This window comes from Pongo pygmaeus, chromosome 19 (assembly GCF_028885625.2).
Source record: "Pongo pygmaeus isolate AG05252 chromosome 19, NHGRI_mPonPyg2-v2.0_pri, whole genome shotgun sequence".
NCBI classification, from domain to species: Eukaryota; Metazoa; Chordata; class Mammalia; order Primates; family Hominidae; genus Pongo; species Pongo pygmaeus.
Genome location: NC_072392.2, coordinates 12,755,417 through 12,779,288, shown reverse-complemented (window position 1 = coordinate 12,779,288; position 23,872 = coordinate 12,755,417). Strand labels below are relative to the sequence as shown.

General features: G+C 42.7%; 1 protein-coding gene and 1 long non-coding RNA gene across 5 annotated transcripts in view; one reads left to right on the top strand and one right to left on the bottom strand.

The window, feature by feature from the left end:
* The window catches only part of ARHGAP44 (Rho GTPase activating protein 44), a 201,240-nt gene extending 186,667 nt beyond the window's left edge, over positions 1–14,573 (bottom strand). For all 4 annotated transcript variants that reach the window (XM_054456371.2, XM_054456372.2, XM_054456374.2 and 1 more), the window contains exon 1: positions 14,435–14,573. In XM_054456371.2, coding sequence (XP_054312346.1) covers positions 14,435–14,487 — 53 coding nt within the window. In that variant the 5' untranslated portion in view covers positions 14,488–14,573. The remainder of the gene's footprint in view (positions 1–14,434) is intronic.
* Positions 14,041–23,872, top strand: part of LOC129016731 (uncharacterized) — a 30,121-nt gene continuing 20,289 nt past the window's right edge. Inside the window, exon 1 of the long non-coding RNA XR_008494942.1 lies at positions 14,041–14,182. This is a non-coding gene — a long non-coding RNA (uncharacterized LOC129016731). The remainder of the gene's footprint in view (positions 14,183–23,872) is intronic.

Below are 23,872 nucleotides of genomic sequence, written 5' to 3'. Positions count from 1 at the left end.
TCCTACTTTCTGGCTTCAAAGACAGAAGCATGGGCGCCATCAGCCCTCTGCAACCCCTCCCTCCAGCATGTGTTAATGGGTCAATAGCAAACACGTGAAATAAATTGGCCTAGACTAGAGGAAAGTGCTCTTATTCCACGATCAGGACCACTGGGCTGCTTCTTTGTCTCCTCTTTGGTTTGTGAACATGGAAGCAAATCACCCTAATTGCTGCAAACACCTGTATTTTGACAGTGAAACAAGCCAAGACAGATGAAGGCAAAGCGAAGAAAAATGGAGAGAAAGACAGCAAGTGACTTAATCACAAGGCACCTGGACTTTTCCTACCTTTGGATGCCCTATCATCCCGGAATAAAAGTTCCCTTATTGTTTAAGCCACTCTGAATTATGACATCTGTTATTATAACCGAAAGCAATCCAAGAGATACAAATGATCACGAGTTTTCTTAACTGCAGAACTTCTTAGAGCCGTAAATACAAATATAGATTGTAAATTTCTAAGATAAATTTATAGTATGCAGTATTTCCAACAGTGCTAGGATTTTTTTCCCTACAGAACAAAACTTGAAAAAAAGGAAAATTACATTCTTCAGTCCATGTATTCAAAAATATGGTCTGGGCTGTGTTGTGTGAAGTCAGAGGAAAAAGAGATTCAGGGCAAGAATAAAAAGAAAGGAGTCCCTGCAAAAGTCAAGGCTAGAGAAGCAGACTATAATTAAGATACAGAAATTTAAAATGCAAGAGGCCTAGATGGGAGGATCATTTGAGCCCAGGAAGTTGAGAATACAGTGAGCTATGGCCCACGCCGCTGCACTCCAGCCTGGGCAACAGAGTAAGACACTGTCTCTTAAATCAAATTTAAATAAACTAAAAAGGAGAAATAGATAAAATATAATTCAGGGATGGATTCATAGGAGCCAACTGGATAGGTAAGAGATAAAAATGGACTTCTCTGGGGCCAGGCACGGTGGCTCACGCCTGCAATTCCAGCACTTAGGGAGGCAGAGGCAGGCAGATTGCTTGAGGTCAAGAGTTCAAGACCAGTCTGGCCAACATGGTGAAACCCCATCTCTAGTAAAAATGCAAAAATTGGCTGGGCGCGGTAGCTCACGCTTGTAATCCCAGCACTTTGGGAGGCCGAGGCGGGTGGATCACCTGAGGTCAGGAGTTCGAGACCAGCCTGGCCAAAACAGTGAAATCCTGTCTCTACTAAAAATACAAAAATTAGCTGGGCCTGGTGGTGGGCACCTGTAATCCCAGCTACTCAGGAGGCTGAGGCAGGAGAATTGCTTGAACCCGGGAGGCGGAGGTTGCAGTGAGCCGAGATCGCGCCACCGCACTTCAGCCTGGGTGACAGAGCTAGACTCTGCCTCAAAAAAAAAAAAAATACATATATATATATATATATATATATATATATATAAATTAGCCAGGTATGGTGGCACATGCCAGTAGTCCCAGCTATTTAGGATGCTAAGGCACAAGAATCACTTGAACCCGGGAGGCGGAGGTTGCAGTGGACCGAGCTCACGCCACTGCACTCCAGCCTGGGCGACAGAGGGAGACTTCGTATCAAAAAAAAAAGAAAGAAAAAAGAATGGACTACTTTGAATGCCAGGAAACACACTAAATCAGTAAGTAGAACCCTGGCAAATTGATCAAGGTGGGGTCTTTGATGTCACTGATTAAAGAGCCTGGTCAACAACTGGGTATGTTAAACAGCATCGTCCCTTCCCTGTCCTCGGGCCAAGAGTCTGATTTTCCTTTTGCACTCTGCCTCTCCTCACTGCTGTCATTGTAGACTGTCAATCAAAAGAATTCCTATTCTCCCACTGTTTCCAAGTGAAGATCAGACTTAACGAACTAGACTGTCATATGTGAATCACCTGAGTGACCCAATGACAGAAAAGAATTTTGAAGCAACCCCTTTGCCAGTGGCCTCTGACGAGGCTGTCCTTTGCCCTGCAGCAGGGACACTCTGTGGTCACTCCCAGGCCGCACTGTCCAGCTCTTCCCTTTGATTTTTTAACCATCCCCACCCTTCCCAAAACTCCTCTTTTGCTAAAATTAGCTAGAGTCTATTTCTGCTGCTGCACCCAGAGAACCCTAACTGATTATGGGGGAACCAGCAAATTTCAGCTATGTGCCATACAGACCAAGTCTCAAAATGTTATGTCTTTAAAATTAGTAGCAATGACCTAAAAGGCTATTAGCATATCATTTTCCAATGGCAGACTATTTTATCCTAGAAAATGAGATCTGACATCACGTCCCTTCCAGAACATTAAAGATAAGAGATTTCTCACATTTAAAACCAGGAGTCAAGGCAACTGGAAACATATTTGTACTTAGACTTTTTAGGGCCCCAAAGTTAAAATAAAATACCATTCTAAGAAATTCTGACTACAGTTGTCTACTTTGAGCCCTGGAAGCTTTTTTTTTCTCTCCCTCTTCAATAAAATACACGTTTATTTTAAGAAATTTGGAAGTTAAAAAAAAGCATAAGCAGCAGAAATCAAATCACTCATAATCCTGCCCAGAGATAACATTTTATGCTTAATCTTCTAGTCTTTCCTGATTTCCTTCCAGACTTTTCTATGCATTTTTTTAAATACTGTACAATCTTAACCCTGTATGCACTCGTACATCCTGTTCCCTTATTGTAAACATGTCTCTCAGCCCTTAGACATTTTTTGAATGTCATAAAAACACTAATAGTTACAATTGTGCAAATGTACCAGAATTTACTTAATCATTCCATTAATATTAGACATTTAATTTTTTATGCTTCTTTCCCTACTGCAGAGTCATTAAAGTACAGTGATGAAAAATATCAATGTCAGAGCCAGCATTTCTGGAAGCAAATCTCAAACCACTTCCGTCAGCAGCTATGCAACCAGCAGCAACAAGGCACTCACCTGCTCTGAGACTTGTGTAGAAAATGGGGGAGACACCAGGACCTAATCTTAAGAGTTGTTGGGAGGATAAAACAGGAAGGTCTTTGCCGTACTGCACAAGTGTCCGTCAGAGGACACACTTAAACAGCATCTAGGAAAACCAAGCCAGTGCGCACACACATCTGCAAAGGCAACAGTGTACACGAGATTCCTAGTGCTGGAAGCTCTGTGCACTTTTCACATTCCTTTCTCAGACTGTATGTTTTCAGGTCCTTGTTTGGTTAATGTGTTACATAGGAGTCTGTAGAAGCTTTTGCAGGTAAACTGCTGTCTCTCAGCATAGAGCTACAAAGAACTTTCTCTTACCTTTTCTGCTGAAATTGCAATAAAAAAACAAAGTGAAAGAATCTTCTATTGGCAGAAATTTCACTTTATGCTCCTTGTGGTTAAGGGCACATACAAGACACTCAATTATCTTAAATGAATGTGACATTTTTATTTTTATTCAAGTCAGGAGCAGTTAATTAGTATTTCTAAAACCACCTAAACTGAAGTAACTTCGAGGGACTCTGAGGCAGCACAAATAACAACATTAGGGAGAGAGGAGCAGGAGAGGCATTTGCCTATGATTGACCTACTTAGGCCCTGGTTCAAATCCGGCTCTGCCGCTTTTAGCCTCTATTTCCCCATCTGTGAAATGGGGCTGTAAATAGCCCCATTCACAGAGATGTTGCAATGAGTGAATTAAAATAATGCTTATAAACTACATAGCCTAGTTCCTGACAACAGATGACACAGATGTGGCTTCTGTGGCTCTATTCCTTTTGGCCAGTATCAGGATTGCCTTCTACTTTGAGAGTAGAAGTGGCAGGCGTCACTTCCAGAATATTCAGAGCCAGGATATAACTTATCACATCCTCATTTACTGCCTCTGCAATCATTGCACCATGTGTGGAACTGAGCCCACAGCAGCCTGGGTCTCAGAAGAGCTGCCTCTAACCCTCCACTGGCCAGTGCTGTAAGCAGCTGAGACTTGGGGGCTTTTGTTACAGCAGCTTAACCTAGACTTAAATTGAGTGATACAATAACTATTAGTCACAATGGGGATTCAATGAGTGAAGCCATTACAATTACTGATACCTCAAGGTACTGCCTTCAGGCATGCTCTTGGCTAAATACAGAAAAACTGGGCTTGATTTGGGAAAAGAAGACAAATGGGTATCAATTTCAAGTTGTAATTTTCAGGTAATGAGGAATACAAATGTAACAAAATAAATGCTTCATGTCAAAGACACTTTCAGCACAGCAAGGAATATTGGTAATAACTGTCATTTATTGAGTGCTTTTTACAACCAGGGGTTATTCTAAGGATATTATATTTATTATCTTACTTAACCTTGACAATAACCCCATAAAGTAGGTACCATTCCAGTACAGTAGGATAATTTCTGTTCTCTTCATTATTGCCCTCCCTATTGTAGAAAGGGCTCAAAACAAAAAATTAATTTTCTCTGGCCGGGCACGGTGGCTCACACCTGTAATCCCAGCACTTTGGGAGGCCAAGGTGGATGGATCTCCTGAGGTCAGGAGTTCAAGACCAGCCTGGCCAACATGGTGAACCCTGTCTTTACTAAAAATACAAAAATTAGCCTGGTGTGGTGGCAGCTGCCTGTAATCTCAGCTACTCAGGAGGCTGAGGCAGAAGAATCACTTGAACCCGGGAGGCAGAGTTTGCAGTGAGCATACCTGAATGTCGGAGGGTAGGGCGGGGCAGAGAGGACTGTAGATTCAAAAGACAGTCATGCGCAGTGGAAGCGGAGAGAAAGAAGACTGCTGGAGATTCAACAGGGGTGGAGGCTCCCTGTCTCCAGTCATATCCAGGAGACTAGTACTGGCCCATGAAAAGTGAACATAAGTGACATTTGTGAATTCCAGGCCCAGGCATCTAAGAGCCAGTATACCACTTCTGTTTTCTCTTTTACCTTTAGCACTGACTGAAAACCACATACTGAGATTTTGAGGTGGAGGGGAAGATGGATAGACTAGGTTCCAGAATCACACACGGAGGAGGAGAGCTGTCCATGGGAGTCCTGACTCACATCACATTCACATGAGCTTAAAGGAAGCTTTTGCTATGTTAAGCCCCTAAAATTCCAGAGCTCATGTGTTATCACAGCAGAGCTTAACCTATCCTAATATAACATGGAAGACTAAAGACCAGGAAAAGAACAAAGTAAACCCAGGGAAATCAGGAGGAAAGAATCTGAAAAAAGCAGAATTTACTAGAAAACGTTATGTGATGATCAAAAGCTAATGAGAAAGAAATCCAAATGAAAATCGCCTAAACCTAAGAGCTGACTGGGGTAGGGAGAGACTTCCTCTGGGGCAAAACTTGTCAAAGGGAAAAACAGAATTGTAAATTAGTAATGACAATGGAAATACAATGATAAAAAGTTTCTATTAAATTTTAAAATCATAGTACAATGAACGCTTTTCTATCAACTATGTTATTCAAACTGACTCAAGAAAAGATAGACAACATGAATAGTCCAATAACCATTCAAGAAATCTGGAAAACTGTCAAAGAACTACATCCAGAAAACACCCTTGGAAAGTTGTTTTTCTCTTCAAAGAATGAGTACTTCTCCATCTTACCATTCTATAGGAACAAAAAGAACATTGAACAACTCATTTTACACAATTAAAACATGACAGATATGGGGGAAAAAATCAAATGCTTTCATTTATGAATGTTGAATGCCAACATCCTAAATAATAAATTAAATCAAGCAGTATCGAAAAATATGAACACACCATAGTCAAGATTAACTACAGGAAAGCAAGGAGAGCTCAATATTAGAAAATCTATTGAGGTTCAAACATCCAAAACACAAGCTCCTCATGGATACTGACTCTATCACTGATGTATCAATGATGCCTGGAACATAAAAGTTTCCAATAAATATATATGGAATAAATTATTGAGTGATATCAAAATCAAAGAAAAAAACACATTGTGATTATCCACAAATGCTATGATAAATCAAATTTAACTTTGATGTCAAAGAAAACCTCAAAGTAAAATAAAATTATGCAATATGTAACAATTAAAAAACAAAATATCTCAAACCAATCATCATGTATTTTAATTGAGGTTAATAAGACATGAATGCCCACATATTGCCACGATATTTTAACACTGTTCTATAAGTCCTAGACAATGCAATTAGGTGAGAAAATAAAATAAGTATAAACCACCAGAGAGGAAAATACAAAATTATTATTTGCAGAAGATATGATTGTCTACCTGGAAAATCCTACAGACTCAATTTTTAAAAAAAAAGTATTTAAAAGTAATGAGATAGTTCATGAAGGCAGCTGTTAAGATAATTACATAAAAATCAACAACTTTGCTACATTCCAGCAACAAAGAGTAAGAAAAAATATATAATTTAACAAAAGATTCAAATCACTGAAGCTACAGTAACAACACTGACAAATTACCTATAAGTAAAAGCAAAATTGTATAGGAGTAAAATGGACAAAAACTACTTTATAGGATTATAAATAGATTGGAATAAACATGCCCTATTCCCAGATGAGAAGAATTCTCATTATACTCAATATTGTAAAAATGCCCATTTTTCTCCATCTTAACATACACTTTTAAAAAGTAATACTGAGAGACAATAAACAAATGAGCACAGTCAAGAAAACTGATCAGCTTTCTTTCATAATAGAGCAATTTGGAGGTTAACTGTGGTTAAGACACAGCATGATCATTAGGCAAAGGCTGTTGAGCTCTAAAGACCCAGGAACGGCCCAGGTTGAAGCTGAGCTGAGGAGTTCAGCCTGACTCCACTCCCACCCAATGGATGGGGTCTCATGATAAGGATTAACCCACCACTGCTTATCTGGGTAGCTGAGTCCGTCTTAAATTCCTGCCAGAGCCAACAGACAATAAAAAACAAACTAGAAATCACAGAAAAAGATAAAAGTAGATGAAATTTTTTAGTACATAATGATGATGATATTTCAATATGGTGGGTATGAATTACACTATTCAATAGCAGGGTAATCAATTTTAAAAAGCGTATTATACCTAAGCCATGTCATACATCAAAATCAATGACTGACATATTAGAGATCTAAAGGTAAAATGTAATTATTATAAACAGTAATAAAAATGTATGCATATTTATATCATCTGCGTCTGGGCAAAGTATCCCCAAACATAACACTGAAGAACAAACCACAAATAGACAGACTTAAGATCACAAAATGTTAAATTTATACATGGCCAAAAGAAAAAAGAGACATACAACAAAAATTTTTAAAACCTGTAGGGAGATGTGTGTGGCATATGACAAAGCATACATATGCTTAATATATTGAAAATTACCTTAACATCAATAAGAAAACAATTGTGAACATGACTTTAGAAAAATGGGGCAAAGACAAATGCAGGCAATTTAGAAAAGGCAACTAACGTCAAGAGAACTTTAAAAATGTTCAGCCTCAAGGCCAGGCGCAGTGGCTTACACCTGTAATCCCAGCACTTTGGGAGGCCGAGGCGGGCAGATCACAAGGTCAGGAGATTGAGACCATCCTGGCTAACATGGTGAAACCCTGTCTCCACTAAAAATTCAAAAAAAAAAAAAAAAATTAGCCAGGTGTGGTGGCGGGCGCCTGTAGTCCCAGCTACTCGGGAGGCTGAGGCAGTACAATGGCATGAATCCAGGAGGCAGAGCTTGCAGTAAGCCGAGATCATGCCACTGCACTCCAGGCTGGGTGACAGAGTGAGACTCCATCTCAAAAAAAAAAAAAAAAAAAAAGTTCAGCCTCACTAGAAAATAAAAGAGGTGGGGCCAGCTATGGCATTGCACACCTGTAATCCCAGCACTTAGGGAGGCTGAGGATGGAGGATCACTTGAGCACAGGAGTTCAAGGCTGCAGTGAAAGTAGTGTGTATGTATATGTGTATAATATACACACTCACAGTCTTAAAAATCCACATATTCTTTGACCCAGCAATTACATTTCTAAGACTTCATCCTAAGAAGCTAAATTCATGAGAAATATTTGCTAAGTGAGTAGCAAAAGAAAATAAGTTAACTACAGTGGAATACTGTATAGCCTTGAAAAATTATGCTGGGGATTAACAGTTATTAACATGGGATCATATCCAAGATGCAATATGAAGGAAAAAAAACAGGTTACAAAACAGTGTACAGAGTATGGTCTGTACTCTTTTTAAAGAATATATATATATATACTTCTCAAAAACTGAAAGACTATATCCAAAATATTAACTATGGTCTCTGGGTAATGAGATTATAGGTGATTTTTTTTTCCTTTTAGCCCATCCATAAGTTTATGATTTTTCTACCATAAACAAATATTACTTATATAACTAAAATGAAGGTTAAAAAAAGTAAATTGAATTCTGTGGGAAAATAAACATTTATTCTAAAAATAAGCTCTAAAGTTGGAAAATGAAAGCAAAACATCTGCTTCCTGGACAGAAAGAAGAGTTTGAAATTGCTAGACAGCCACAAGCTTCCCAAAGGCGGTGGAGTTCCAGGTGCCAGCTCAATTGGATGCCCCACGCCCGAGGGAAGAGGCCTGACTCTCTGACTCTCCCCCCAACCTCCTGCCTGACCTACAACTACATCCACACAGAGCTGAAGCATAATTTTATTATTTGCTGTCTTTATCAAATAGCATTTGAAATAATCTGCTCTTGATTATTAATAAAAGGGATACTTACTAATCCTCTCTAAAAGGAATGACCATAAATTACCGGTATATTCGTATGGCTACTGATTCACTTTCTCTAGAGAAAAAAAAAAATGGTCCTTAATGCCCATCATTAAAAAAAAAATCCTTGATAAATTTCTTTGATGGAGACAAAATGGGAAGGAAAATGATTAATTGCTATTTAAGAGCATGGCTTCCTCACGATGACTTGCAGGTCTGGGATAACGGAATTCTGCAGGAAATCTAGACAGCTTCAGGCTGACTGCTGACAGCAGCTCAGCAGAAGGTGAAACCCAGCAGACCCACACAGTAAGGATCTTAGAAGATAAGAGCAAAGAATATTCTCTCCAGATTTGCTAACCCAGTAATCAGTGGGTTAGTACACTCTGTTATCTCTCACATATATACAGCAGAACAGGCAGTAAGGCCTGGGCTTCCATAAAACTCTAATGAAAAACTTTGCTCTGAGACCCATTCAATGTGCACAGCGCTCCTTGGGGGACGGGTTTGGGTCCACCCAGCCCTGCTGGGCTAACAGGAAGCCCATGGCAGGGCCTGTGTTGGTCTGGCAGGTCTAACTCGCAGTAAGGGAAATAGAAGGGAAGGAACAAAGCAGTCCAAAGCCAAATTTGGAATTGGTTCTGATTTTCCTCTAATGTCCTATTGATTGGGTCATGGCTCTTAGAAGGCCTACTACAAGGCAGGGCAATGTCTCAGAGAAACCTTCAAGGAAAAGATCCTCACTGACTTTGGCAGCTTTGGCCCATACAAAAATGTCTGCAGCACCAGCGCTCCTAGAGGCTGCCGCAGCCTCAGCATCCAGTTCCCAGGCTCCCCACCACTGGCTAATGCCTGGGCCTCTGCAGCTGAATTCCAAGAGCTGCACAGCAGCAATGATACTTGCAAAGCTGTGCACCAGAAACCAAGCCTGCTTTGCAATGTACGCAAAGCAGTCAAGGAATAGAAAACAGGGCACCAGAGACAAAACTTTGTCTTCACTCCCCAACTCATAGCGTCTAAATCCACACAATTCAACCCGACCCAACCAGCCTTCTCCTTCCCACACACCCACAGTTCCTCACCTACTCCCAGACACTTTGAACATCACTCATTTTAAACAAGAGGACAAGCCCCACTTGGACCATCACTGGACAGTAGCTGTTGAAATCGTTTCTAAGAATCCTTTTCTACCTAGGAGGCCAACATTATTTTCGGAAGACATGAATGGGTGTTCAGTGACAACGAACCACCTCAACCATTTGTTGAGCACTTCAGTGGACCAGGCTCCCTCCAACCTCGTGACAGCCCTCTGAGGATGGGGCCACTGTGAACCCACTGTGCAGACTGGAAAAAAAACGTCCTCCCCACCAAATCAAGGTACCATTACTTCTTTCCTTTTCTTTCTCTTAGTGGGTCTCATGGGTGCCAAATTTTAGCTCAGGGCTTTCCTCCACCCAACACCAAGCAAATGTCACTCCCAAGAAAAATACTCTATGCCTTTCGGTATGCTTCTCACTCTAGCAACTACTAGACTCTCTTGAAGGTAAAAAGAAAAATGCTGCCATCAATCAGGCAAGAACCAAATTCTCCCTTAAATCTTGCTCTGTCCTTCCAATGCCCAGCAGTGCAGCTGTTCCTGTCTCCTCTGACCACCATCACAACGTTAAAGAAACATGGTATCAGGAGCTTTCCCCATCTTTGAACTACTTCAAAAGACTCCCCTATCTATAGCACATGGATCTTTTGTTCACTTACTCATTCCATTGCCAAAGAATGACAGAGGACCTTCTATACAGGGCAGCGTTAGGGCAGGCAGTTGTCCCTGCCTCCAAAGAGTTTAAAGTCTAGTGGGGAAAGTAAATGACGAAAGATAAAAATTATAACACAAGTGAGCCATTATAACCATAGCATGCTTTTAGAATGCAGGTTCCTTTTTTTTTTTTTTTTTTTGTGAGATGGAGTCTCACTCTGTCACCCAGGCTGGAGTACAGTGGTGCAATCTCGGCTCACTGCAACCTCCACCTCCCGGGTTCAAGCGATTCTCCCGCCTCAGCCTCCCCAGTAGCTGGGATTACAGGCGCCCGCCACCATGCCCAGCTAATTTTTGTATTTTTAGTAGACACGGGGTTTCGCCATGTTGGTCAGGCTGGTCTCGAACTCCTGACCTCAGGTGATCCACCCTCCTTGGCCTCCCAAAGTGCTGGGACTACAGGCGTGAGCCACTGCACCCGGCCTAGAATGCAGGTTCCAGGCGAACAAGAATTTTGTTTCCCCTGTACTGCAATACTCCCTGAACCAGAGCAGTGTCTGGCACATGGTAGACATCTAATAAAGGTACATATGCCATAGTGCATATAATTCAGTAACAGTCATAACATTTGCCCAGAGATACTTGTAGCTACTATTTATTAAGCATTTCCTAGTGCTGAGCACTGCTAGGTACTTTTCACAGGTTATCTATGTTATCACTGCGGTTACCACATTACCACAGTGCAATCCTTATTACTCCCATTTTGCAAGTAAGAAAATTAATGTGCAGAGAATTAAGCTCAGGATTCCATAGTCAGCAACAAACTAAACCTTTCCCAGTGGGAAGCCTGTGCTCCTAACCATGAGGCACACAGTGGCCAGGGAGTGCTTCCCAAAGGACGGATTGAAGTGAAGGGACAGAAAGGGGAAAGTTCAAAGCAGAAGGAACACGTGCAGACTAAGGAAACAGACCAAGGAGGGGCTGAAACTTTTCTCAGTTAAATACAATGGGTTTTATCAAATCTTTTCATAGTTGCTGACGCCCTTAATATGCCTTGGATGTGAGCACTTCAAGAGAAAGTACTAGTAACCCAGCAGAGTATGTTTAAGTAGGGCAACTCCTACATTGTTAAAATGACTTGAAGTTTTATATTCAGAACTCCAGAACCTGCAACTTAGGGAAGGCAAGCCGTGAGGAAGGACTTTCAAGTCCTCTTAGTCCTCCCTTGGAAAGAGGAAAACTTTAGAAAAATACAAGGATAAAAATCAAGTGCTTTATAACTGCACACCTAAAGTCCAAATTCCAACCCTATTTGCTTCTACTGATTTAAGAAATTAACAAGCAACCGCGGGCTCTTTTACTCCAATACTCATAGGATCATGACCCAAAACATTCTCAATAATAGAGGAGATGCTGCCCCTCTCGCTGACCCTCATGGACCCTGGGGTAAACCGTTTTAATCTTGGCAATAAACATCAACTGAGAGTCAGTAGTCTAAACGGCATTGCACTACCTACACAGGCATACAACAGCAATCAATATATTCTGCTGGAAGCAGACAGACAAGAAAATAAAAAATAAAAGCGTTTCAATCAGTGACGAGTGCTGTCCAGAAATGAAAAAATGATGAGCTGGAGGTAACTAGGGGAGGAAGGGCCTCTTGAAGGCCTTGGAACCAAGATTGAAATGATGAGAAAAAGCTACTTGGAAGGAGCACATTCTCGGCCAAGCAAAAAAAAAAAAAAGGGGAAAACAGTAAAAACAAAATCCTCAAGGTGGATATGAGCTCAGTGTGTTTGGGGCAAGAAAGGCCACATGGCTAGAGCTCCATGAATGTGGAGAGAGTGGAAGAGATGAGAATGGGGAGAAAAAGAGTTAAGAAAAAAGGCCAACCAAGGATGGTCCTGCAGAACCCTGGCAAGATATGAGATGCTAAGCACAATAAGATGTCGCTGGAAGCTTTTCAGCAGCAAGGTAACATGAACTGGTTTTTGCTTTAAAAGGCTTGCTCTGGATTTCATCAAAAGCGATACAGGCTGGCCCTCACCTGGCCCAGTGCACAACACAATGGCTACCAACGGAGAAAGGCAGAATTCATCCATATGCCAACATCCACCAGAGTCCCAACAAAGAAGAGGAAAGAACCTCTTGGTAACCAGCTGCTTGGACTTCCAAGAACGTGCTCTCAACACCTAAGACCACTTTTTCTGAAATCCAACCTCCCCTCACCATTTTGCATTCCCCCCATGGATGAGGCTGAAAAATAAGACATGATGCCATGGCGCAAAAATCTCCCCCATTTAAAAACAGGTCCTGAAAAAAAGAAGAATTGTGTTTCAGGAAGGCCAGGGAGGAGGTATAAACATGTTCTGAACATTTAGATTCTAGCACGGCACTGAAACCCCAAGACCAAGAGAAACCAGCAACCCAAGTCTAGTGTCAGGGGCCTCCTGGTCACTTGGCTTGTCTGAGGTGATGGCCAAAGTCCGCCTGCAGGGTGATGAAGAAGCCAAGACATGAAAGACGGGTCGTCTTGACTGTCATCTGCTAAACAACGAATACCAGGAAACACTATCTCGGCATCCAACACATCAAAAGGCAGTCCACGTGAGGCTATATCTGTGGCAATATCATGCCAGAAATCTGGGCTAATCTGACTCTGCTATTCATAAATTCCCCCTCATGTTAAAGCACATGTGTTTGGGAAGAAAAAATGAATCCAAGTCAATTTTAGACATTGTTACTTGGAAACCATCTGGAGTCCCTGGAAGCATAAGAAGCCACCGCATCCCCTGCCCTCAAATGCCCACTGTAACTAGGGCAGTATGCTTAGACGGGAGTTCAGATGTCCCCTATTCCCCAGGGATGTCCCCACCCCCATCCTACCAGGTGCCAGTTCAGGCTCCACTTCCCACCCAAGAAAGGTATTCGGTTTCTCGGTAAACCTAGTGGAGAGCCCTCGATGTGTTGAGCTTGCATTTGAACTGCACCCAAGGCTGGATTCTTTGCTTTCTGATTGCTTTAGAACTGCACACCTGAATTCCTTTGCCACAGCAGCAACGGAAATCCCTCCCCAGGAGTAGGGGTTCCAGGAAAAATCCCTTCTACCTAACGATCTTGTGTTCAAAGAATGTCTAGTCTTGGGAGCGACCCACCAGGATTTTTATGTAACCTTAATAGATGTTGGCACCCTGCAGAGCCGCTCCTGGAGTCCAGATGTAGCCCATTTTCACCGTGATGGCAGCAGGCGGGGTCTTGCAGCTTCCCGGGGCCTGACTCTTCTGACTGTGGGGACTCTGTCCCCCTCCCCTACCTGGCTGCGATTCTCTGCTTATCTCATCTTCCCGAGGACTTGGGCCTCCTTTTTGCAGCCTCCCTCCCTCCACTGAAATCAGTCCTAACATCAAGCAGGCAGCAACGCCATTCCACTAGCACCTTCTTTCCTCTCCCACCCCTCACCCTTTCCCCCCACCAAACGCCTTAAGAAACCCGGCCAGGAAAGTGATCCAGAATCTCGTACAGTCATAGTCCCTGAAAACAAACACGGCGGGAGGGGCAGGCCGACCAGGCCCAGCACTTTCCCTGGACCCGGGAGCAGCCCTGAACTCGGCGCAGGGGAGGGAAGGGAAGAGATCTCCGGAGACCGACTGCGGTTCCGCTGCCTCCAGCACAATCAGAGCAAACACCTGTTTCCAGGAAGATACGCGGCCAGAGGGAGAAGGGAGTCCCGGGGAAAGGCAGGGAGGACGAAGCGAAGGGGCAGCCGGGGACGCAGGTAAAGGATGCGTCACACTTTGCGCTTGGCAACCGGAGCCCGGAGCAGAAGGCGGCGAGTGAGAAGGGCTCCGGGGTCTGGGAAGTTCAGGGAGGAGGGGTCGCGCCTGCGAGCGGCGCCTGGAGGGAGCTGGTGCAGTGGAAGGGACAGAAGCAAGGAGGACAGGAGGCCGGGCGGGCTCCATCACCTGCGCGCCCCGGCGGATGCAGCCTCGCGGGCACGCACCGGCACCGGTGCCCGCGGGTGACCTACCTGCCCACCGTCTGGTTGGCCAGCTGGCGCATGCGATTGAACTGCTTCTTCATCGTGGCCCCGCTGCCGCGCTAGCCCGGGAGCTGGGGAAGGACGGAGCAGCCCGGAGCCCGCCGCAGGGTTACATGGCTCCCGAGCGGAGCCTCCCGGGCGACGGCGGCAGCACTGCGGAGCCTCCAGCAGCCGTCTGGCCCGCGCGCAGCTCCCTCCCGAGGGCACTGCCGCCTACTCCTCCTCCCGCCGCGCCGCCTCCTGCCGCATCCCCCTCACGCGCGCCGCGCAATGCCCGGGGCAGAGCAATGCCCGGGGCCGTCCTCGGCACCGGCCCGCTCCGCCCGGGCTGCCTGCCTCCAGTCCCAGTCCGGCGCGGGGACCCGGGAGTCTCCGCAGGCTGGCCGGCCGGCTGGCCGGGCGGTCCCCGTGCGCCTGTGCGGAGAACGCCGTGCATGCCGGGACTTGTAGTTTCGCGCCCCGTGCCTACCTTTCCTCTGTCCAAAGTTTGCAAGGACAGTTGAGTGCGGAGGTGGGAGAAGGCAGCGTCACCAGCAGCTTTGCACTTTAGCGTTCGAGTAAGGGAAACGTTTTCCTGTTTTAAAAATGGCAAAGTGGGACCAAGAATACAACAGCAAATAAAGAAAGTGAGCATCTGTCTCTCATCGTATTTTTAGTGAATGTCAGGCATCAGTGTTCTGAATTCACAGAAGGGAGATTTATGCTAGCAGATACGTGGCTCATAAAACGGTCTAAGGTCACCTGATTAATGATGAGGTTCAAGGTTAAGCTTGAAACACAGGGGCTGACAGCAGATTTTGAACAGGCATAGCTTGCATCCCAGAAGTCTGATTCTTAATTTTTACCAAACCAAACCCATTAGGTAACCAGAAGCCAATATAGATAGTGACATTGTGCTTACTGGCCCAACCTGTCTGAGACAGCTTTTTTGTATGGCTTAGATGCCAGTCTCGTATCTAGTCCCATTTCCCTTCCACCACCAGGAGACCAAGGGGCATAAGCTGTAGCACCCCCCCGAGTGTCCTGCACCACGGCATCCCATTGGCGTCAGTTGACCCCTTGAAAGGGGTTGTGGCTTCTTTGGTCTCTATCCTTAGAAAAAGATAGGTAAGCCGGGCGCGGTGGCTCACGCTTGTAATGCCAGCAGTTTGGGAGGCCGAGGAGGGTGGATCACGAGGTCAGGAGTTCAAGACCAGCCTGGCCAACACAGTGAAACCCTGTCTCTACTAAAGATACAAAAATTAACTGGGGGTGGTGGCGGGCACCTCTAATCCCAGCTACTTGGGAGGCTGAGGCAGGAGAATAGCTTGAACCCGGGAGGTGGAGGTTGCAGTGAGTGGAGATCGTGCCATTGCACTCCAGCCTGGGTGACAGAACTAGACTGCATCTGAAAAAAAAAAAAAAGAAAGAAAGAAAGAAAAAAAGAAAGAAAAAGATTGGTGATTGTAGTTAGGTTTTATCATTACATATCAAGGTTTTATCATAATATATCAAGTAAGAGCAGTATTGTTGGGTGTGAGGTACTTTGGATTAAACAGATAGGAGTTCCTGTGTCAGAATTCCACATACCTGTTATATAACCTTAGGAAAACAGCTTAACCTCTCCAAACCTCTGTTTCCTCATCCCTAAATAAAGAAATGTGCTGCCTGATCTTCAGTAAGAGAACTATTTGTTAAATTACCAATAATCAAATTACATATAAATTTTCATATAGTACATTGCCATATTCATTTACTACAAAGTGATTGTACTTAGCATAATAGAGAAAAATCTTATTCATACAACAGAATTACTAATCTTATAAAGGAAGGATCTTCTTTGAAATGGGATATTTTGCATATGTTGATTATAGTTGCAAGATGTCCTAAATATGGCTCTAAGTATCCTGCTGGCCAGCTGAACAAAAAATGGTTTGAGGCATGTCTTGGCTGAATGAACATGAAATCTTTAATTAATTGTGAATTTAGCCTCTGCTTATTAGGTCAGACAACTCCAGCCAGTGAATAAACGAAGGCATTATTTGCTTTTAACCAACTATGTTGTACCTATAATGTCAATATGATGTCTATATTAAGTGAAATTATTTCCATTTTGAGATTTTTAAAAAAGCAAAGTACAACATGCTTTTTATGTGTATAAACAGTAAGACATTAAGGTCACTGTATGACTTTTAGCAACACTATCTCTGGTAACTTCTAGCACTGCACCGTTGAATATAGTATCCCCTAGCCACATGTGGTTGTTGAAATTTAAGTTAATTAAAGTTCAAAATTTAGTTCCTCGCTTTTGCACTGTTGGTGGGAGTGTAATTAGTTCAACCATTGTGGAAGACAGTGTGGCAATTCCTCAAGGATCTAGAACTAGAAATACCATCTGACCCAGCAATCCCATTACTAGGTATATACCCAAAAGATTATAAATCATGCCACTATAAAGACACATGCACGTGTATGTTTATTGTGGCACTGTTCACAATAGCAAAGACTTGGAAACAACCCTAATGCTCATCAATGATAGACTGGATTAAAAAAATGTGGTGCATATTCACCATGGAATACCATGCAGCCATAAAAAACGGTGAGTTCATGTCCTTTGCAGGGACATGGATACAGCTATAAAAAAGGATGAGTTCATGTCCTTTGCAGGGACATGGATGAAGCTGTAAACCATCATTCCCAGCAAAATAACACAGGAACAGAAAACCAAACACCGCATGTTCTCACTCATAAGTGGGAGTTGAACAAAAAGAAAACATGGACACAGGGAGGGGAACATCACACACCGGGGCCTGTCGCGGGTGGGGGTTAGGGGAGGGATAGCATTAGAAGATATACCTAATGTAGATGATGGGTTGATGGGTGCAGCAAACCACCATGGCACGTGTATACCTATGTAACAAACCTGCACGTTCTGCACACATATCCCAGAACTTAAAGTATAATAAAAATAAAATAAAATAAAAACAGAATTTAGTTCCTCAGTCACCCAACTCACATTCGAAGTGCTTAAGAGCCACATGTGGCTAAAGGCTACTGTATTGGACAGCACAGATAAAGAACATTCCTATCCTCTCAGAAAGTTCTACTTGTCAGCACTAATCCTCAAGAACTCTGGTAGACAACTCCAATATCATGCCAGCCCCTGCCTTCAATCCCAAGATTTTTCCGTTCCAAGGGGAAATCCCTTTGGCAGCCTCCCCTGCCAGAGTGTGGTCCAATAATGTTTTATTAACTGGTGGCTTCTCCACATATTTTCTGTCTTCCTTTGAATGCCTCCTCCACTCAGGAAGCAGCTAGTGCATTTTCTGCTTTCTACCCCGGGGAAGGGATAATAGTGCAGAAACAAGAGCTTCAGAAATGTGACAGAATAGAGTTCTTCAAGAAAAGAGTTTTGAGTTTCCAGAATACAGGCTTTGGAGCTTTAATAGTCTATGTCAGAAATAGTAGATTATAAAGCATGTATCATCCTGCTTAGTCTAAATAAAGAACCTACAGGCTGTGAGATGTTGAAGATGGTGATGGGGACTGGAAAGCGGGAGAGAAAGAGAGAAGAAAAGTAGATGATGCTTGTGCAGATACCATTAATGCCCAAAAAATTTCACTGCCAATCCCTATGGGAAGGATTCTATTTTACCTTACTGTTGAGGTAAAGATCGGTCATGTGATTTTCTTTGAACAATGAATATGCACAGAAGTGACTTTTATGCTTCTTCTGAGGGCAGAAGTTTTAGGAGTCATTTTGTGATCCTGCCATCTTCTTCTTAATACTGGCAATGAACCAGTTAGGGGATGCTGTGGAACAGTGATGTGGCCCTCCAGCTGGAGTGAAAAAAGGTATCTTTGCTGTTTTAAATCAGAGGTTTGGGGATTGTTTGTTGCTGTAACATAATTGAGTCTAAGCTGACTGCTACAGTGGGTTTCTCTGAGAAAGTGGCACGCACCTTGCTTTTCCCCATGGTCAACAATTAGGTTGGGGGCAGGCAGACTGGAGACAGATATATCATATCGTTTTGGGGCATCTGAGCACAGTGGAGAAACTGTACACCACTCCTGGAGTGAAGGCTAGGCATGGCCAAGCTTGCAGAGATCCTCTGCCTTCTAAGACACAGGACCAGTAAGACATCTACATGAAGTGTCTCAGGTACCCATACCACAGGCCAGTGGCAGCCCCAGAGCTCCCTGCACCCAAGCCATGTGCAATGATTTGGTGTCTGCATGTGTGCTGTGAGGATATACAAATGTACCTGAAAGAGCTGGATGTGAAAGCTATTGGGATCAAAGATGACGATCAGGAGGAGGAGGCAGCATTGGCCAAGACGAGGAATGAAGATGGAATTGCCTAAAACTTAATTTTTGCCACCTAGAAGAATAGACTTAATATAAAATTTAAATGTATTTGCAAAAGAAGAGGAGGTGAGGAAGGAGGGTGGGAAGGGGAAAGAAGAGGAGGAAGAAGAGGAGAAAAGAAGAAAGAAGTTTCTATGTCCTATATACCTAGCTTTGACCTATGGGAAGATTACATTTCCCTGCTCCTGTTGACCTTGACTCTGACCTTGTCACTTGCTTTGGCCAACAATATATGGGCTTCTTACTTGCTTCAGCAACGTTGTAGTACTATTTGTCTGAGATATGTTCCCTTAGAAATCTGATACTCCATTTAGACGCCCCCGAATTAGAATGGTTTTAACCTCTACTCTGAGAGCAAGCATTCACTACAGCTACCTGGCCAACATGGGAATCATTAGCTACATGTGGTTACTTAAATATTATTTTAAATTAGGTTAAATAAAACAAAAATCTCAGTTTCTCATTTCAAGTGCCCAATAACTACATGTGGTTAGTGGCTGCCGTAGCAGACAATGTAAAATAACATTTTCATCATCATAGAAAGCTCAATTGGACAGGGCTGGTCTACAGAACAGAATTCAGAATAACCTCATGTGTCACTTAACGACAGGGATACGTTCTGAGAAATACATTATTAGGTGATTTCGTTGTTGCACAAACATCATAGAAAGTACTTACACAGCCAGGCGTGGTGGCTTACGCCTGTAATTCCAGCACTTTGGGAGGCCAAGGCAGGTGGATCACCTGAGGTCAGGAGTTCGAAACCAGCCTGGCCAACATGGTGAAAACCCGTCTCTACTAGAAATACAAAATTTAGCTAGGTGGGGTGGTGGGCGCCTGTAATCCCAGCTACTTGGGAGGCTGAGGCAGGAGAATCGCTTGAACCCAGGAGGAGGAGTTTGTAGTGAGCTGAGATCGCGCAACTGCACTCCAGCCTAGGTGACAGAGCGAGACTCCATTTCAAAAAAAAAGAAAGTACTTACACAGACCTAGTTGGTATAGCCTACTGCACATCTAGGTTATAGGGTATAGCCTACTGCTCCTAGGCTACAAACCTGTATAGCATGTCACTGTACTGAATAGTGTAGGCAATTGTAACACAATGGTAAGTGTTTGTGTTATCTGAACACATCTAAACATAGAAAAAGTACACTAAAAATACAGTGTTATAACCTTATGGGACCACTGTTGTATATGCAGTTCTTTGTTGACTGAAACATCCTATACATCATATGACTGTGTAGGGTCCACAGAAGAGAGAAAGCAGAACAGGAAGCTCGAGCTCATTATAATTACGGCCAATCATCTTGCTGGACTTCTCCAGGACACTCTTTTCTTATCTACTATATGGGGGTTTATAGTACAAAATCTCTAAGTAATATGTTTTGGGGAATTAACTGGCCAGTCTATTTGCTCAATAAATTGCTGTTGGAGAAGATACACCTATGCCTTACAGTATTTGATATGTCGAAACAACATTAAAGTGCTACAATACAACTAAAGGATATTACAGATTCCAATCACCTTTATACCTGCAGGTATCAAACTTGACTTGCACCATTAAAGTATATCTGTTAGTCCAAAATATTTTTTAAATAGGATGATAGATGTTCCCATCTTTGGGCATGGTATTAATAGATGTCATTAACCCCAATTTTCAGCCTTCCCTTAATATACCTTTGCATGGTCTCATCATAGGCAGAGTGTATTTTCCCATTTAATAACTTAGGACTTGACCAAGAGACTTCTTTGGCTAATGGCCTGTGGGTGGAAGCGATGTATGCCACTTCCAAGCTGTGCATTAAGAGGCTTTGTACATTTTGCTCTGGTCTTCTGGCACATTTACCACTGCCATAAGAAAAAACTTTCCCCCGATAGTTGCTTGTCTTCTTTCTTGGGCTCCAGAGGAACACTTGTACAGCAGGCCCAATACAGACCTTAGAATAAATTAAGGGTGTAATTGATCTATTAATTTCAGGACTGGTTATTTCAAAGAGATAGATAAAATGAATAGACAGAAAGGCAAAAGGAAGAAAAACACACAACTTTAGAAACAAGAAAAAGGATTTAATCACAGATGCAAAAAAAAGTATAAGAATACTTTTGCAATCTTATGTTTACTTATTTTAAAGTAAGCTCTTAATTTGCTTGGAGAATATGAACTGCTACAAGTGTTTCTTTTTTTTTTTTTTTTTTTGAGATGGAGTCTTGCTCTGTCTCCCAGGCTGGAGTGCAGGGGTGTAATCTCGGCTCACTGCAACCTCCACCTCCTGGGTTCAAGCTATTCTCGTGCCTCAGCCTCCCTGAGTAGCTGGAATTACAGGCGCCTACCATCATGCCCAGATAATTTTTGTATTTTTAGTAAAGATGGAGTTTCACCATGTTGGCCAGGCTGTTTTCAAACTCCTGACCTCAGGTGATCTGCCCGCCTCTGCCTCCCAAAGTGCTGAGATTATAGGCATGAGCCACCGTGCCCCGCCTGCTACAGGTTTTTCAAAAATAGGTAGGAAGCATGAGGGGACCAGGAACACGGAAAAAACTTGGAAAACTTTTCAAGGAACAACACTCCCCAAAGTAGCCAGGCCCATATGGTTTTATGGGAAGCACTTTCAAAGCTTCAAAGAACAGATAATTCTTCTGCTATTTAAAGTGTTTCAGAGCACAGAAACAAAATGAAAGCATCCAAATTCACTTTATGAAATTGCCTTAACGCTGTTATCAAACCTGATGAAGATGGCACAAACACCAAAACAACAAACCAACATCGCCTACAAGAATAGATACAGGCTGGCCACGGTGGCCCACGCCTGTTACCCCAGCACTTTGGGATGCCGAGGCGGGTGGATCACCTGAGATCAGGAGTTCGAGACCAGCCTGCCCAACATGGAGAAACCCCATCTCTACTACAAGTACAAAATTAGCTGGGCGTGGTGGCACATGCCTGTATTTCCAGCTACTTGGGAGGCTGAGGCAGGAGAATTGCTGGAACCCGGGAGGCAGAAGCTGCAGTGAGCTGAGATCGCGCCACTGCACTCCAGCCTGGCGACAAAGTGAGACTCTGTCTCGGGAAACAAAAAAAAAAAAAAAAGAATAGATATAAAAATTATTAATAAAATGTTAGTAAATAAAGTCCAACAGTATATGTGTTTATATATAAACATGTTATACATTTTAATGTTATTGAGGAAAAAATCGGAAAACTCAGATTCATTTAAAAAGTGAAAAATATCCATATTCTTACTAATCAAGATAACACTGGGAATTTATAAACGTGTTTCAAAAATAGGATCAGACTGTTGTTAGGACGATATGTTCTTTCTTATCTTCTGTTATTCTAAATATCTCTGTGATCAACATGTTAATGGTTAAAACTTTTTGCATATATTTATTTACTTAAGATCAAAATTAGATAATTAAAATTTCTGCATTGAAGTGTGTCATGTTTTAAAGCTTTTTATATGTATTGCCAAATTATCCCGTAGATAAATAATGGAAATTTTTGCAGTCCCAACTACAGCGTGTAAATATGCCATTTTCTCCATACCCTAACCTATGCTGAGTATTACCACTCTTAATAATCCTGCCAGATGAATAGATGAGAAATAGCATTATTATGCTGTTTTAATTTGCATTTGTTTTTACCACATTAAACATCTTCCCACATGTTTCATGGCCATTAGTATTACTTCTTTGGTTAATTAATTCTTCATGTCCTTAGCCCATTTTTCTGTTGTAGGTCTACATTTTCTTATCAATTTTTAAAAGCTTTTTAGTCGGCCGGGAACAATGGCTCACGCCTGTAATCCCAGCACTTTGGGAGGCCAAGGCAGGTGGATCACGAGGTCAGGAGATCGAGACCATCCTGGCTAACATGGTGAAACCCCGTCTCTACTAAAAATACAAAAAAATTAGCCGGGCGTGGTGGCGGGCGCCTGTAGTCCCAGCTACTCCGGTGGCTGAGGCAGGAGAATAGCGTGAACCCAGGAGGCGGAGATTGCAGTGAGCTGAGATTGCGCCACTGCACTCCAGCCTGGGCAACAGAGTGAGATTCCATCTCAAAAAATAATAATAATAAAAGCTTTTTAGTCATATTAATTATACTAATGCTATTGTATCTTGTGGCAAATGTTTTCTCTAGTTTGGCCTTTCCTTTTCAACATCTGTAATGTTGATTTTTATCTTCCAGGAATTCTACTTTTTTTTTTCTCTGAGATGGAGTTTCACCCTTGTTGCCCAGGTTGGAGTGCAATAGCACAATTTCGGCTCACTGCAACCTCCATCTCCCAGGCTCAAGCGATTCTCCTACCTCAGCCTCCCAAGTAGTTGGGATTACAGGCATGAGCCACCACACCTGGCTAATTTTGTATTTTTAGTAGAGACAAGGTTTCAACATGTTGGTCAGGCTGCTCTCGAACTCCTGACCTCAGCTGATCCACCCGCCTCAGCCTCCCAAAGTGCTGGGATTACAGGCATGAGCCGCCATGCCCAGCCAAAATTCTACATTTTTAATGTGGTCAGATCCATCAATCTTTTCCTTTATGTTTTATGCCTTTGGTTTAATGCTTAGAAAGTCTCCCTCATCCCCAAAGGATAGAAATATTTACTATATTTTTACCTAAAACATTTATGTGTTAACTTTCTTTATTCTTAGTAAACTTTACATTCAACTTCTGGTAACAAAATGTTAACAAAAGCCAGTAGTTTTGACTCATTTCTCCCTCCAATATCCATTCAAAATAACTCATCAAACATAATAGAGCAACTCTGTGTCACTCATGGAAATTAGAGAAAGGTCCCATTCACAATCTTGTCAAAAAATGGTACAGGTGATTTCTGAGTGAGGGAGTCCTGGCCAGGTAGATTTACTATGTGTAGTAACTTTTGGGGCAAATGAAACTAAGATCTGCACCATTTCTGACCTGACGCCTTTCTGTCCAACTCAGCTACCAAGTCTAAACTAACCAGACCTCTCTATGTGAGACTGACAAGCAGAAAAAAGACCTAGTATTAAAATATAATAGTGATGAGAATGAAGAAGGTAATAATAATAAACTATACAGCCAAGTACTACTGTAAGTG